At 41.9% G+C, this 14,044-nt stretch overlaps 1 protein-coding gene across 6 annotated transcripts in view; it reads right to left on the bottom strand.

Moving 5' to 3' along the window:
- The window catches only part of MACROH2A1 (macroH2A.1 histone), a 44,518-nt gene extending 31,038 nt beyond the window's left edge, over positions 1-13,480 (bottom strand). For 4 of the 6 annotated variants that reach the window (XM_086758509.1, XM_086758513.1, XM_086758512.1 and 1 more), the window contains exons 1-2: positions 13,373-13,480; positions 4,948-5,148 (exon numbers count right to left, since the gene is read on the bottom strand). In XM_086758509.1, coding sequence (XP_086614635.1) covers positions 4,948-5,119 — 172 coding nt within the window. In that variant the 5' untranslated portion in view covers positions 5,120-5,148; positions 13,373-13,480. Of the gene's footprint in view, positions 1-4,947; positions 5,149-13,332 lie in introns of all 6 variants that reach the window. The other 2 variants (XM_086758510.1, XM_086758511.1) reach the window with 2 other exon arrangements.
- Positions 13,481-14,044: the final 564 nt, after the last annotated feature.

Here is a 14,044-nt window from a genome sequence, read left to right as displayed (position 1 = left end):
TTGAATCTAATTTTAACCTAATGCTTCTTCACTTTGGATCTCTGAGCTACCCCTCGCCTCCAAGCAGAAGCTCAGCAGTACACCTGCTTTGACAAACAGGGGAAATCATTGTTTTCCTCTGTGATCCTGTAAAAACCTTTAGCAGCAAGGAGAACATGGGGTGAGCAGCAGTTCAAGTTGATCAGCTTGCACATCGGAAAGTGAGCATCTGAAGTGAGCAGTTAAACTTACTGCATTCAGGAAGGACTTTCAGTTTGCAGCCAATCAGCAGCTGGCTTAAGAAAGTTTTCCACATCGAAAATTAATCAAGATGAAAATGCAATGAGCTGAGCTCCAGCACATGAGTCTCCATTAAAGGATTCTGGTGACATCAGAAAGCCTGAAAACAAAAACTCAGGTAAGCACCAGAATGCCTCAGGTGCAATTCTAACCATGGGATTCAGAAGGTGCTTATTTTACATTTTAACAAAACACATGATCAACAGTACACAATGGGCAATAAAAATCCAGTTGAGAAAAAAAAAAAAACTAATGGAGAAACCAGACATTTAACATTTTCTCCTACTTTACTTCAGTATGTACAGAATAAATATAAATCAAAGTCTCATTTCTTCCGTATTCCTGTTCTCCTGCTGTTTTATAAACTTCTCCTTCTCCTCATTTGCTATGATATTTTGGCAATTGAAAATAATTTATAGTGTAGAGAAGACGGCAGGGGAAGCAGAAATCACTTGCAGGCCTGGTTCTTGCTGCCTTTAAACATGTTCAAGAGATCTCTATTTTTCAAGAGCGAAGGAGTATCTTTTTCAGTTAGTAAGAAAGTCTGGACTATATTGTAGTTTGTGCAAGCCATACATCTGAAGGGAATATATCTGATTAAATGTATGGCTGGACCAGTTCTGACAAACACAAACCATACAACTTCATCTGACTGGCTGCAACGCCCCAGAAGTCGTCTGTGGCCATCCTCTTCACTGACCTCAGCTGGGTTTGTTTTTTTTTTTTTGACATAAACTGATACAGATGCACTACTTCACAGAGAAAATAAGGAGTGGATTGCAGTTTTCTGAAGTACACATTAGGGAAGATAAATAGGCAACGAACCATTGTAAAACAAATGCCACAAGAAGGAAAGAAGACAAAAGGAATTACTAAACATTGAACTTCTTGCCAGCTTAAAGAGGTTGATAATACTTAAAAGTTAATTTTGCAGGATAAGCAGAAATTACTGAAATATTCTGATTGTTCCCTGCAAGATAGGCAGCACTGCATGAACTGCTACTGCAAAGAAGGAAAAGAAAGAAGAACCATGCATTACAGTTCTCCAGCACTGACACTGTTCCTCCAGAGTAAAGAAAGGAAGCACATCCACTTGCTTCAGTATCGGTGAAACTCAAAGGTACTTTCTGCACATTCACCCATGAACACACACTTGCATCCTATTTACAGCGGACATCACATATTATTTCCTTAGCCTAAAAGCAGAAAAGTATAAGCAAGTGGTGTACTTAAAAAAATCAAACTGCATAGACATTCTCACTGCTGATGAGAGAATTATTTTTTAATATTATCTGCAGGTAACAAGAACCTCTAATGAGTAAGTAAGAAAGAGCAACCTGTTTACTTGTCAAGTACAGTGAAGGGTAAGATAAGGAAAGACACTTTATTAGCTGAAGACCAGAAGACAAATTCTACATCTAATAATACAGTAGTTTTATTATTATTATTTTAAAATTTACCATAACACAATGCAGTGAAGATGTACCCCAGCCAGCTCCTATAGAAGCAGTCAGAAGCCAAGAGACTGAAATCTGCACAGTTTTTAGTTCACAGCAAATGAAGCAGCGACTAATTCCTGTGTGCTAAAACAGTGCGTGTTCCCGCTAGCGGAGCTGTACCGTGCACAAACAGGCTAACACAAAAGTAGGAGTACAGCAGAAATGTAGTTTGAAAAGGCACTTTGTCAGGCACAGACTGAAGAAGGGCTTAAATTACAAACGGGCTCATAACCACAAGAAATTACAGAATGTGTACTTTTACTTTCTGATGAGTAGCCATACATACATGGTAACATTAAGTTACCTTCAAAGTATGAAGTAGATGAAGTCAGAACTACAGACGGATCCAGAACAGAACGCCAAGTCTGAACAGCTGGAAGCATTACAGAATTTCAAATCTCAAATTGAACCAGACCAAAATCCCAGATCTGAACACATTATGGGTTAATTTCAGATTTACAGAGTTAAACTTTAGCAAAGGCCAGCAAAATTTAGCATCTCATCTTCTAAAGGACTAAAGTCAGTGCCATATTCTGCACACAGAAGAACTAGTTTTCAAACCTTAGTAGGTTCTTTTCCATTAGGTCATGTCTCTGTCATTTCCCCTCCTAGTCTTTTCAAAAGTTTTCCTTTCCTACAACTGCTTTTGATATTTTACGTTTCTCTGCTCCTTCCTGGATGCACAGGGTGGCTTTTTTGATTTAGACAATTTATTAGCATGCCACTTCACATGGTCTCCTTCCTATTATGTCTCGTTCCTGCTTTTATTTTGAAATGGTTGAAATGCTTTGATTTAGTCTCAGATCATGTGCTGACATGAGCATCTTTAAAAACTCTCCTGGAGACAAGTCAGGATTTCTCTGGCTTTGTGAAGTAATAACTGCCAAGAGGTAAAAAGAACACAACCAAAAGATCTCCAGGCACCCCATTTGATGGGAATGTTTCTGAATTATACTGAAAAAAGATGAATGACCTGAAGTTCAGAACACATACTGAGTATTAAAGGCTAAAAAATTACACTACATAGAGTGTGAAAAACTTACAGCAAGAGAAGGGGGGGAAAAAAACCCCATTAGACTGAAACAGTCATAAAACAAAACTATTGCTAACTCAGTAAGGAAAGAAAAGAGTGTGCTTTTGAGATGCGTCTCTGTATAAGAATGAAAGAAAACCCTGTGATACAGGATATTAGGACTATCTACCTAGCCTTCAAAGAAAAAATAAAGCTTAAAACTATTTAAAGGAAGAAAAACTGAAGGCACTTTTCCCCTTAGCTCTCCTCCCTCCTCCTCCCTATTTTCTGTTTCCTAAAGAAGCAATGTGCACAACTATTTTTTTGGCATTTTTTTGTTGTTAATCTCCTCAGACAGTTTCCCAGGATGCCCAGCAGTTAAAGAAACACCTTTATTTCCCCAGCCTATTCCTAGCTGCCTAAACCACCACTGCCCCAGTAAACACTTTAAATCAAACAGTTAACCACTAACATGTGCTGCTCATTAGCAGTGCCTTAAGCTCACCTGTATTGTTCTGTTTCTTTAAAAGGGCAGCATTCAAAGCACCCTTCTCCCTAAGAAGCATTTTATTTGAGTTGTTATTGCTGTAAGCAGGAACCTAGCTGAAGGAAATGTTAATTTTTAAGGCCATCTATGAAGTTTAAAAGCATTCTTTTAAAGAAAAGGCCCAAATAAAGAAAAATACGAACATGAACAAGTGATGAAAAAAAGTATATTTGATGGCTGAGAAAATTCAATAGTGTAATATGAACACCTTACGAAAAACAAGCACTCTATTAATTATTCTCTAGTGTTACCAATCTTCATCTTTAGGAGAAGAAGAAACTTCACACAAAAAAAGATCAGCCTATTACCGTTCTTCAATGTCAAAATTCATTGTAAAGTGTATCTAAAAAGGTCACTTCAATTTTAAATACTCCTAGCAAAGTTAAACCACACAAAGAATGAACTTTATCTCCTCCTCAGAGGCACCATTACAGCGTAAAGACTACTGCCCCTGGAAACACTTGAACCTGCTGCAACCAGAACACCGACATAAGTAGATGCACTGTAAAAAGAAATACTGCTATGAGAAACGAGATCCAATTCAAGCTTTTCCTTAGTCATGCTGATAGAATCTGTCTCCAAACACTAATTCACCTAGCACTTGTGCTTTTAGCTAGATCCCTGGCCTACGGGTATACGCTTGTAAGTCAATCTGGCCATGTGACAGTAACTGAACTGGTGGTTTATCCTTATCCACTTCAAAAAAAATATATTTTATTTTATGCAAACCAATATTGCAGAAAGCCCATATGTTGATGCTAGTACAGTTGGGGTTAATTTTCCGTTAGAAGACCACTTTTGTAAGGTTGTGTGGTAAATTTGCAATGTTTTACGTCTCATTTGAGAGGAGAACTGCTATGTAAAGATCTTCACTTGCACATCTAGTTGCGTATGTCTTTGGGCAAAGCATTTTCTTCCTTTGAAGCTTCTTTCTAAACGGAGGAAAAAAAATACTTTTGTCCTCCAAGAAGGTACTGTGAGGATGAGATTACTTAAGGTGTTCTCATTCTGATGTGATGAGAGGAACAGAGAAAGGACTGCAAATGTAAGCAAATCAGCTATGTTGATCCAGGGCAGATGAACAGAGTGTGCATTTATACCCAGACTCAACCAAACAAATTGCAAACAGCATATGTAGTCTCAGAAACGATCTGTAAATTGAACAAAAATGTTTAAACAATGCTGTAAGCAATCTGAACCCTGTGTAAACACTGAGAAGCTCTCTATTTAAAAGGAACATATATGCTTAACAGACAATTATAACCCAAACAAAGCTATACAGCACAAAGTTGGAGCAAGAAGGACTACAACACTGTAGGCCTGTTCCACATGCACTGATGTCAGTAGGAACCCCTCTTGTCTGCTATGTGGAAGAAGAGTGTTTACAACAGCTCAAAGCCAATCCAGTGCTGGAATGCACAAAACCCATCAAAGCTCTGAGGCAGAGGAGGGGGTACCTTGATTTTGTCTTAGCACAGCACTTAGTTCAGCTATAACTTTTTACATCATCTATAAACCAGAGGATCTTTTTCGCCCTTTTTTTTCTGTGCAAATTCAGTTTGTATTACTACTTTCACTGCTGCTATTTCACATTGTTCAGCAAAACCTACCAGTCAGATATTCCAGTACAGCAGCCATGTACACCGGAGCACCAACACCAATTCTGTACTTCGGGTGGCCTTTCTTAATGTAACGTAGCATTCTTCCAACAGGGAATATGACCCCAGCCTTTGCGGAGCGGGAAGTCTTGGTTGACTTCTTCTTGCCACCCCTGCTGGACATTTTGTCTGTATTTGGTTTGGAACAGCACTCTATATATTAGGAGCAGAGAGGAAAAAAAAAAAAAAAAAAAAATAAAAAGGTTATCAATACAGACTGATGCTGTAATACCATATACCGAATTCCAAGACAGATCAGTATTTTGGGGTAGACAATGCATTAGGGTGCCTAAAACACACAGACAAGTTGCCTTTTTAGAGTACACACAACAGGAACCTAAAATAATTTTATACAGAATGTTTACTCACTATTGTAATCTTGGCATAATTTTATAGAGTAAACATGTAAGCCATAGAAATTATTTCCTAGAAATCTACTTTGGAATTACTCTTCTGAAATTCCCAACAGATTAAACTCAGTACCATTAATGGAGCAAAGAGTGAACTACCAAATGTAAAACAGAGTTTCTGCATAAAACAGAGGATGCATTCTGCAAAGAGACTGAGACAACTCTTTACTCTCCCTGAAAAACTCTCGACTGGGCATTTGAACTGCTGTGGTATTACTGTTGCGGTCATTAATAACTACATTGCTAACCATGAAAAACTGTATCTGCTAAAGCTTTGCTAAAGTGTATTCACCCTCTGTAAAACCCTAGATTTTCAAGCACATGTGAATTTACAGAACAAAGGCCTGTTACACTAAACGTTCTATTTTTAGAAAGATTTGAAATGAACTCCTTGAGACTTGAACCTACTGGAACAGCTGTCTCCACATCGAAGATCATACTGCTTCAACATGCCCTCTAGGAATCTGATGAACTTCAATCTGCCAGCCTTCCTCAACGTAACAGTGGTCTAAACACCCAGCAGATATCTGACAACTGTATCTCAGTTTGTGTTGGTGAAGAAACCTACTGCTGATACAGCTGTCAAACATATTTTTTCTCTCTTTGATTTCTGTTCAGGCTGTAAATAGAAGCTGACAAATCCAAAGAGGTGGAAGGTTTGCAGGCTCTCCAGGTATCTTTGAAGGTTTAGGCAACGCACTGGGTTTTGAAATGAACTCAAAGGAAAGGAGACTGTCCCACCTCCCCCTCCCTCCCTCCTGTCTGTTTGAACTCTAGGGAAACCAGTGGTATGCACCAGGGATACACATACCTCTGTACATCCTAGTTCCTTCCTTGCTGCACAAATCCTGCTCAATACAAATGCAAATTTTCTGGTGTGTTTATATACTCCACAATTAAACCTCTTTAAGCCTGCTTTCCTATCACACCACTTCTGTGCTTCCCTTTTTCTCTCCTTTATTCTGAATTCTCTCCTTGTCTTTATGACCCCAACTCTATTCGCCATACATCTGAATCCACAACGATTGAGTGAGCTCAGAATTAGGCAAAACGGGTTCACCAACCCCATTTCTAAGTTTTGCAACTTCTGTTCTGTGCTGACATGTCCTGCAGTCTTTTTAATCTCAGTGAATCACTGAGATTCAGACTACATCACTATCAAATGAAGACCACGCAGGATAACCAAAGAAAAGCAAGTACCAAACATTTTTCCTTTTGACTTCCCCACTCCATTCAAAGAGTCTATACTTGCATAGCACATTAAGTAAAACAAATGCAACGGGTTTACTGCTTGCTAAAGGTAAACGAAATAATTCCATCTTAGTAGCTCGGATGAAAGTCACACCGTATTTTATGAAACTTACGTCAAAAAACAGACGGGAAACTTTTGAAGGGGGAAGCCACCAAAAGAGCTCCTTCTCCTTTCCTCTGCCGTGAGCTCAGCTCTGTAACAGTTATTGTGCAAAGACGACAAAAGCCAATTTTCTTGCCTTGAGAAACTGCCTAACTGGAGCTCACAACCGATTTCAAAAACCTTCCAATTAATTGCATTTTCTCATCCAGTTAGCTCTGTCTTTGTCAGCAGGAAGGCTGGGTGTGGCTTCGAGTTGGCTATGGACTTTCTGCCAGAAATTATTTTCACAGTTCATAATTCATTGTCATCAATACTACAGATGTTTATTCTCACAAATATTAAGAAGTTCATTGAATCAAACACCAGGGAAAGCGGGCATGAGAAATACCTGTGCTTCCAGCTTCACCCCTAATTCTTTTGGTTTGTAACTGATATGCAAATGACAAAAACCACAATTTTCCTAGGGAAAACCTGAAAGCCTTAAGCAGTAAACTTCTATTAACCATTTGGCTTATGAGTTTACTGGGATAGTCAGAATAGCTGGAAGAGAATATGGAAAGCCTTACTTCCTGCTGTTGGGTTTTTTTTTTCTTTGGGAGAGCATCACCTAGCCATCAGCTTCTCTAACATTTGGAGCAAAGTATAAGTAAAGTATGTAGCAATACAGAATTACTGCCAAAGAGGCTTTGAAGGAGCTGGAGTAAATACAGCTCACCCAATCTAAAAATTCAAATGGAAGACACACATGGATGGCCACGCTGTAGCTGACAGCAGAAAGATGAAAGAGCACTGCCCTTTCACGTTTAGTTCCAAGAAAATGACTACTCATAGAGAAGGGAAGTGGTTTCCTCATACATTGAGCCAAAAGGGCACTGTATATCACTGTCTCTGGGTACAGACCATCTACCCAAAGCGACGCTGAGGTTGTTGTTAACACACTGTCAGTTGCAATCAGTCATGCTAAACCGGCCGCCCTTGTATCACTCTTGAGCAAAGCACTTTGCCACTAGTTTCCAACCTCTTTCATCTGGTCTTCAGAAGACGCTCTTCCCTTTAATGCACTATTTCTACTTAATATTATATATAAAATGGTATATTTTTTTCTTTCATAATAAGCTTCTTTTATCACTTCTGCAAACTCTAGATGTTATTTTTCCCCTTTATTTTATAGTCCTTGTGACATTTATCTCCCTAATATTTAGGATAACCCTGGACCTATCTTGCCAATTAACCCAATCCTCTCATATCGTACATTAAAGAGCTTTCCAGCTTTAAGTTTATCTGTGAGGAAAAAGTTTGCCTGAACCAGAAAGGTGGTGGACTTGCTACTGAAAGCAAACAAACAACAACAAAAAAAAACCAAACAAGAACTTCCTGGAATTTTTAGTCTTGAAGTCGAAATGTGACAAAGACGCGTTTCAGAGTGTCCTACCTCAAGGATCCCATTCTCACAACATGTAGTGAATCACTATCTTTAGATGTTGGTTGGGAGTGGAGGGAGGGAAATTCCAATTAAGTTTCAAGTACCACCTTTAATTTTGCCAACCAGGTAATTTGGAAGGGGGAAAAAGGGAGCCTGGCATGGAAGACCTTTTTCAGACTTAATTATGGATTCAGGATCATAACTTTGCAGAACCTGTTTGTCCTGCCTTTGAGCTGAGGGATGGCCCAACCAGCTCTCAAATCTCCTCTATACTTCTGCTTCTCCACAGCAAGAGAGAAGGGAAAGAGAAGATAATTTCATCTGCAATAGCCACAAAAAAAAAAAAAGAAAAACCAACAAAAAAAAAAACACCAAACGTATTGAGGTTAAACGTAAAGAGCACGGCAACAGATCAAAACTCAAAGAAACCTGTTTGCCTGACATGTTCTCAAATGGTTTATCTTTCTAACACCAGAAACTCTGGAATGCTGCCAACATTAATGAACCAGAGCTGTCTGCTGAGTCACTGCTAGCCAGGAGATGAGGGAGGCAACCAAAAGGAACCTTATCACATGTGCCACAGTTAAGGCAAGATTTGAGCAGAATCACTTCCAATTAGAAAACAAAACAAACAAACAAAAAAAAAAGTCACACTAAATAGACCAGTCCTTTCCCTTCTTTCCTCACTCTTGCCTTTGCAATGCAATTACTGAGCAACTTTGCCAAATACATAGTGTCTTCAAAGATCTGGCTATAAAGTGATTTTGTTTCAATGTGACAGTTCACAAGATTTTCACTGTAATAAGCAGAGGATATCACTGAGGAGTCAACTTCGATAAGTCCACCTTTGATTTCAAATCAAGTTTAACGCTATTTTCTTTGGTGGCTCTGCTGTGCTTGGACACAGATTCCCCCAGTTGCAGAATTCAGCACCTGATCCACAGTCTTTTGAAAGCCCCTTAAGGACTGAAGCAAGATTGATACTGTTTTCTAAGATCTCAAAATTCACAGAAATTAGAATTTGATGGTATATTAATTTGACTCACAGCAAAGACTCAAGCTACGTGGCTCCTCTGCTGTCATATTTTTGTGAGCCAGAAATAAATTTTGTAAGAAACAAGGCAATATTAAAGCGTAGTGATGAAATCGGCACAATTAACATTTTTCTGTTTGAAATTGACTGTGGTTACTCCAGTTGGCCATATTTTTCTGTGCAAAGATAGACACTCGACTGAAACACTTTCAAATATCGTCTTCCTAAAATGCACATAGGCATCTGTTTTTCTGAAAGGTTTAACATCACATAATTCTGAAAGTACAGCCTGCACATCTTGGTAAAGCGATACCCCATCTCCAAATACCAGTACTTCATTAACTCAGTCAATCTGACACTTTCATCAAACAGTAGTAATAACTCCCTGCTATTAATAGTTTTCAGGTATTGGTTCTTAATGACTTTAATTACTACGAATGCTACTGCTGTCAGGCAGGGACTGTTCTGATCACAGGCTTACACTGGTGTATTAACTGCACTCAGCAAAGAGATGATTAAATTTAGATCTACAGGATCACATCAGCAAGTGTAGTGAAATCCAGGAGACCATTACTACAATAGGATAAACACGAAGATTTAGTAATTATTTTTCTCTTCTTTCCAGTACAAGGACAAAGCTGGAAAGTTCATTTTTGTATAACAAGAGCTTAACTGCAATGCTATTTTCTTTCCATTGTTTCAAAAGATTAGCAATGTAAGTGCTGCCATTCTCCCTTAAACCCTTTTACGTACTAGCCGCTCGCTGAACTCTTTTTGAAAAAGCACATTTCAGTGTGCTTTGACAACTAACTTGCTCTGTTCCCGGCTAATCAGAAGCTAGTCTGGCATATTTATAAAATGCACTGCTTACAAAGTCGGTATAAAATGGTCTCTAATAATGCTTGCCTAGCACAACAGTGTCTCAGCCGGTGACCGTGGTTTCTAGGTACGACAGTAATAAAAGAAGAGCTAATCACTCAGTTATCTGATCCGACGTGATTTCAAATTTTAGCTTAGTGCTTTATCACGGCAGTAACTCTTTGTGGTCTGAAACAAACAGAGGAGTGAAACCAGTTGTGAAACAGCCATTCCAGCACTACATTAATTTCTCACCTTAAAAGGCAGCACTATACATACGTTTATTTTCACTTGGAAAACTGAGCGAACATTCCTCATCTAGGAATGACAATACTTTCTGTTAAAGATTAGCAAGACTAAAATTCCCATACTGATAATGTAAAGGATGGGAAAAAGAGGAATAACATTTTCACAAAATCTGTGTGCAAAACAAAATACTGTTGCACAATTGCATTCAACTGGCAGAAGCCCTTCCTTCCCACAATGGGTCTGAAACCCCGGAACAAATATTCCCTTAAAGTGCAAACCTGCGCTATGAACGGTACTGGGAGCATGACAAGAGTTTTAGCTGGGCATCCTGCCACCAATAGTCAGGAAAATGTAAATACAATTGTCTTCACTGACCACTGCTGGGAGTACTAGCATGAAGTCAAGCCCGTTTGTGCATGATAGCTTTTTGCATACCAGGTAGGAAACAAGACGTGATACAGGACGTTAAATCACTGGACCATTTATGAATTCAGTGCTCAGAAAAAAAAAAACAAAACTGTTTTAAAGAACATTTTGAAAACTTCTTTGCCCCTTGGCATTTTTGAAAGAAAGCAAAAATGCAATAAAGAATTCACATGGATGCTTCCAAGGCAAAATACAGGTGTAGAATGAAATTTAAGACAGATGTTACACTGCTGAGGGAAGGGAGAGAGTCAACCCACTGAGAAGGCCATGAATGGCGTGGCTCTAGCACCACTCTTTCTGGAGCAAGGACCACAAACTGAATCCTGCCCAGTCTCTTTAAGGATAGGTCTGGGAAATGAACTATAGCTTCTTCATGTGCCTACAGTCTCTTTCCATAAGAAGCCAGGAAGCACTGCACTCTTTCCACAAACACTGCATGATTCTTCTCTGATTTTACCTCTAGGAAGCACTGAACTGACAAAACCTAATGCTCACTGCACTGCCGGCTGGGTCAATACTCCCTCTCCCAGGGGAGGCTCCCTCTGGAGGCTCTTTTTAACTCTTGTGGCATCGGTTCCAGATTCCTGCTCCTTTATCCATACTTTGTAACCTTGCTGAGGGAGGACTACATTTTATGCAGAACAGACAACAGGCCTTGATCCCAGCTGACAGAGCTGAACAAAAATACTTTTGAATTTATTTGCAAAAGCAAGATTTCGACCGTTCTTCAGGAATGTTACTGCATCACCTATCTTACCCAAGAGAATATCTTTTATCAAAGCTCACTGCTGCGTGCTGGAATTTTACCTGCAGAACCAGACAACTCCTAAGGACAAATTTAAACATGCCAATTTATTTTAAGACTAAGTTTGTAGTGATTTTTTTTTTCTTTTTGCTAACGCTGATCGATAAAGCAAGCAGTGCTAAAGCAGTCTTCCAACATTACTCTCATTAGGCCAAATTCTAGTCTTACTACTAGTTTTTAGGTCAGTTATGGCTTAATCTATGCTGCCAACATTTGGCTCTAGTGGCAATCAGAAGGGTATGCCCTACACATAACAAAGCAAAGTTACTCCTTAGGAACCCAGAAGGCCTACAAGATTTCAGTGTGAAAGTTTATGACACATACCACAGCAAAACAACCTGTAACTATTACTAAGTAAACAACAGTGTTATTCCTTTCTTTCAGAACATTTTTTAAAAAATCTAAACAACCCACATAACACGTTGGGGAGTTTTCTAGGGACCACAGAATCTCTCTTACTCAATTGTATTAAAACATATTTTTCAAACTAACTGTAATTGCCTTGTTCCCACCTAAATCTTTTAACTCTGAGTTGTGCCTAAGAACCCGGGTTCTGTTTTTATTAATTGCTCAACTTGCTCCTTAGCTTATTTACTTCTTCTGCTCTTAGGAATGGGGGAGGCAGTGGATCTGCAAAGTTCCCTGCAGACCTGTTGCTAAGTGACAGCCACATACAGTCCTGGGGAAAAAAAATGGTCGTTTGTTTGCATGGTCAAGAGATAAATAACAAGCCTCATCTGAACATATTTCAACAACCAGTCTCCTTCCACCAACATAAATGAAGCTTTACACCACCCTGCTTGCATAGGAGCTGGTTCCAACTGCCAGCCTCAGATGCAAATTCACGGGCCTTCTGCAACTTACTTTTAAAGATTACAGAGGAAACAAAAGGATTACAGGAAGAGTAAGTTACAGAAACAGTTTGCTCCCCTTAGTGTCTCCTACACGCACAAATGTATCAGCCTTTGATCTAAATCCAGGCGCTCCTGTGACAGACCTTGCGCGAGTCCCAGGAACCCGCATTCACCTGCGCCTTGCAGTACTGGCAGTCACCTGGGAGGAACACCCACACCAGAGACAGCCCGCACAGGTTGCTTAAATCCTGCAGGCAGACATATTGCAGGCTATACAAGTGACAGTTCTAAAAGAATAAGGCCCCCGTTTCTAGCCGAACATTCATTTTTTACCACTCTTGGAAGCCTTTGCTTAACGGTTTTAAAAATGTCATTCGGCTTTTTTTTTTTTTTAATTAAGTCATTCACGTGTGGCAGGTAACTTTTAGCCTCATCCCAAAGCAAAGCACATGAAAACACGTCCTGCTGCTTTCCACTCGCGCTTTCTGCAGTCTCTCTGGATTATCTTCTCCTGCCCGATGACCCGAGCTGGGAAAAGACGAAAAGCAGTCGCTGCGCGCGTATAACGGCGGGGGGAGGCGAGGAGCGGCGGCTCGGCACCCTGGGCCGTTCCCTGAAGGGCGGGCGAGCGTGTGCGGGGTGCCCGCGGGACCCCTTCCAGCCCCCGCACCGCAACCCGGCCGCACGAATAAAACCCCGCCGCCACCATTTCGCTGGGAGCGGGGTGGATCTCCCGGCTTCGCCCGGGAGGCACAAGAAGAAGAGGCAGAACCCACAGACAGCCCGGCGCGGCCTGGCCCCCCTCCCCGGTTTTCCTCAGGGAAAAGTGGGGGGGGGATAAACGGCGGGGGGGGGGGGGTAGGACCCCACCTCCCTCACTGCCCTCCCCGGGCCGGCTGCTGCCGCCACCCCCCACACCCCTTACCCCTTCAGGGCTGGGCGGGCGGCCCGCGGCACTGACTTACGGCTCGGCCTCCGTCGGCAAAATGTCTCCCGTCGGCCGGCGGCGGCCCCGCTGCCGCTGCTCCTCCGCTCCGCCCGCGGGGCCAAGGGGAACGGCTCGGCGGGCTGGCGGCGACCTCCCACAATGCCTCGCGCGCCTGCGCGTCATATCCCCCCGCCCCTCACGGCTGCCGCCGAGCGCGGCCGGGGCGTGGCGCTCCCCTCGGTCGGTGGTGGCGGGGGTCCCGGCTCCCGGCCCCGCTTTACCGGTGGCCGCTCGCCCCGCCGGCCGCCAGCACCGGGCCTCGGCTTCCTCAGGCAGGGGAGGCGCGGCCCTCCAGCCCCCGGGGGCGCCCGGCCCGGCTGTGAAAAAGCCCCGTCCCCGCGTAGGGCTGGGCCTTGGCACCGCGTCCTCCGCAGCGGCTCCCGGCCCTCCTCTCCCTGCTGCTTGCCAGGCCATTGTGTACAAACGTGTTCGCCCCTAAATCATCGGTGGGAAGGACAAAGCAGGGACGTAACGTTGCATTTCTCCCCTCCAAAAAACTTTCTCGTTTGGGGAGGGAAGAGAACGAGCGACTGGATGGTTAGCGCTGGCACGAGGCGCGTGCGCTCTTTTCTGCTCTCCTCGTGCTGTACAAAAATGGCTCGCTGCCATTTTCCAAAGGCCCCAGATGGAGCTTTTGGAGGAGTTTCCG

This window comes from Chlamydotis macqueenii, chromosome 14, assembly GCF_036417535.1.
Source record: "Chlamydotis macqueenii isolate bChlMac1 chromosome 14, bChlMac1.mat, whole genome shotgun sequence".
In the NCBI taxonomy this organism is placed as follows: domain Eukaryota; kingdom Metazoa; phylum Chordata; class Aves; order Otidiformes; family Otididae; genus Chlamydotis; species Chlamydotis macqueenii.
Note: the sequence above shows the minus strand (reverse complement) of the source record. Positions and strands in the feature narration are given on the sequence as shown.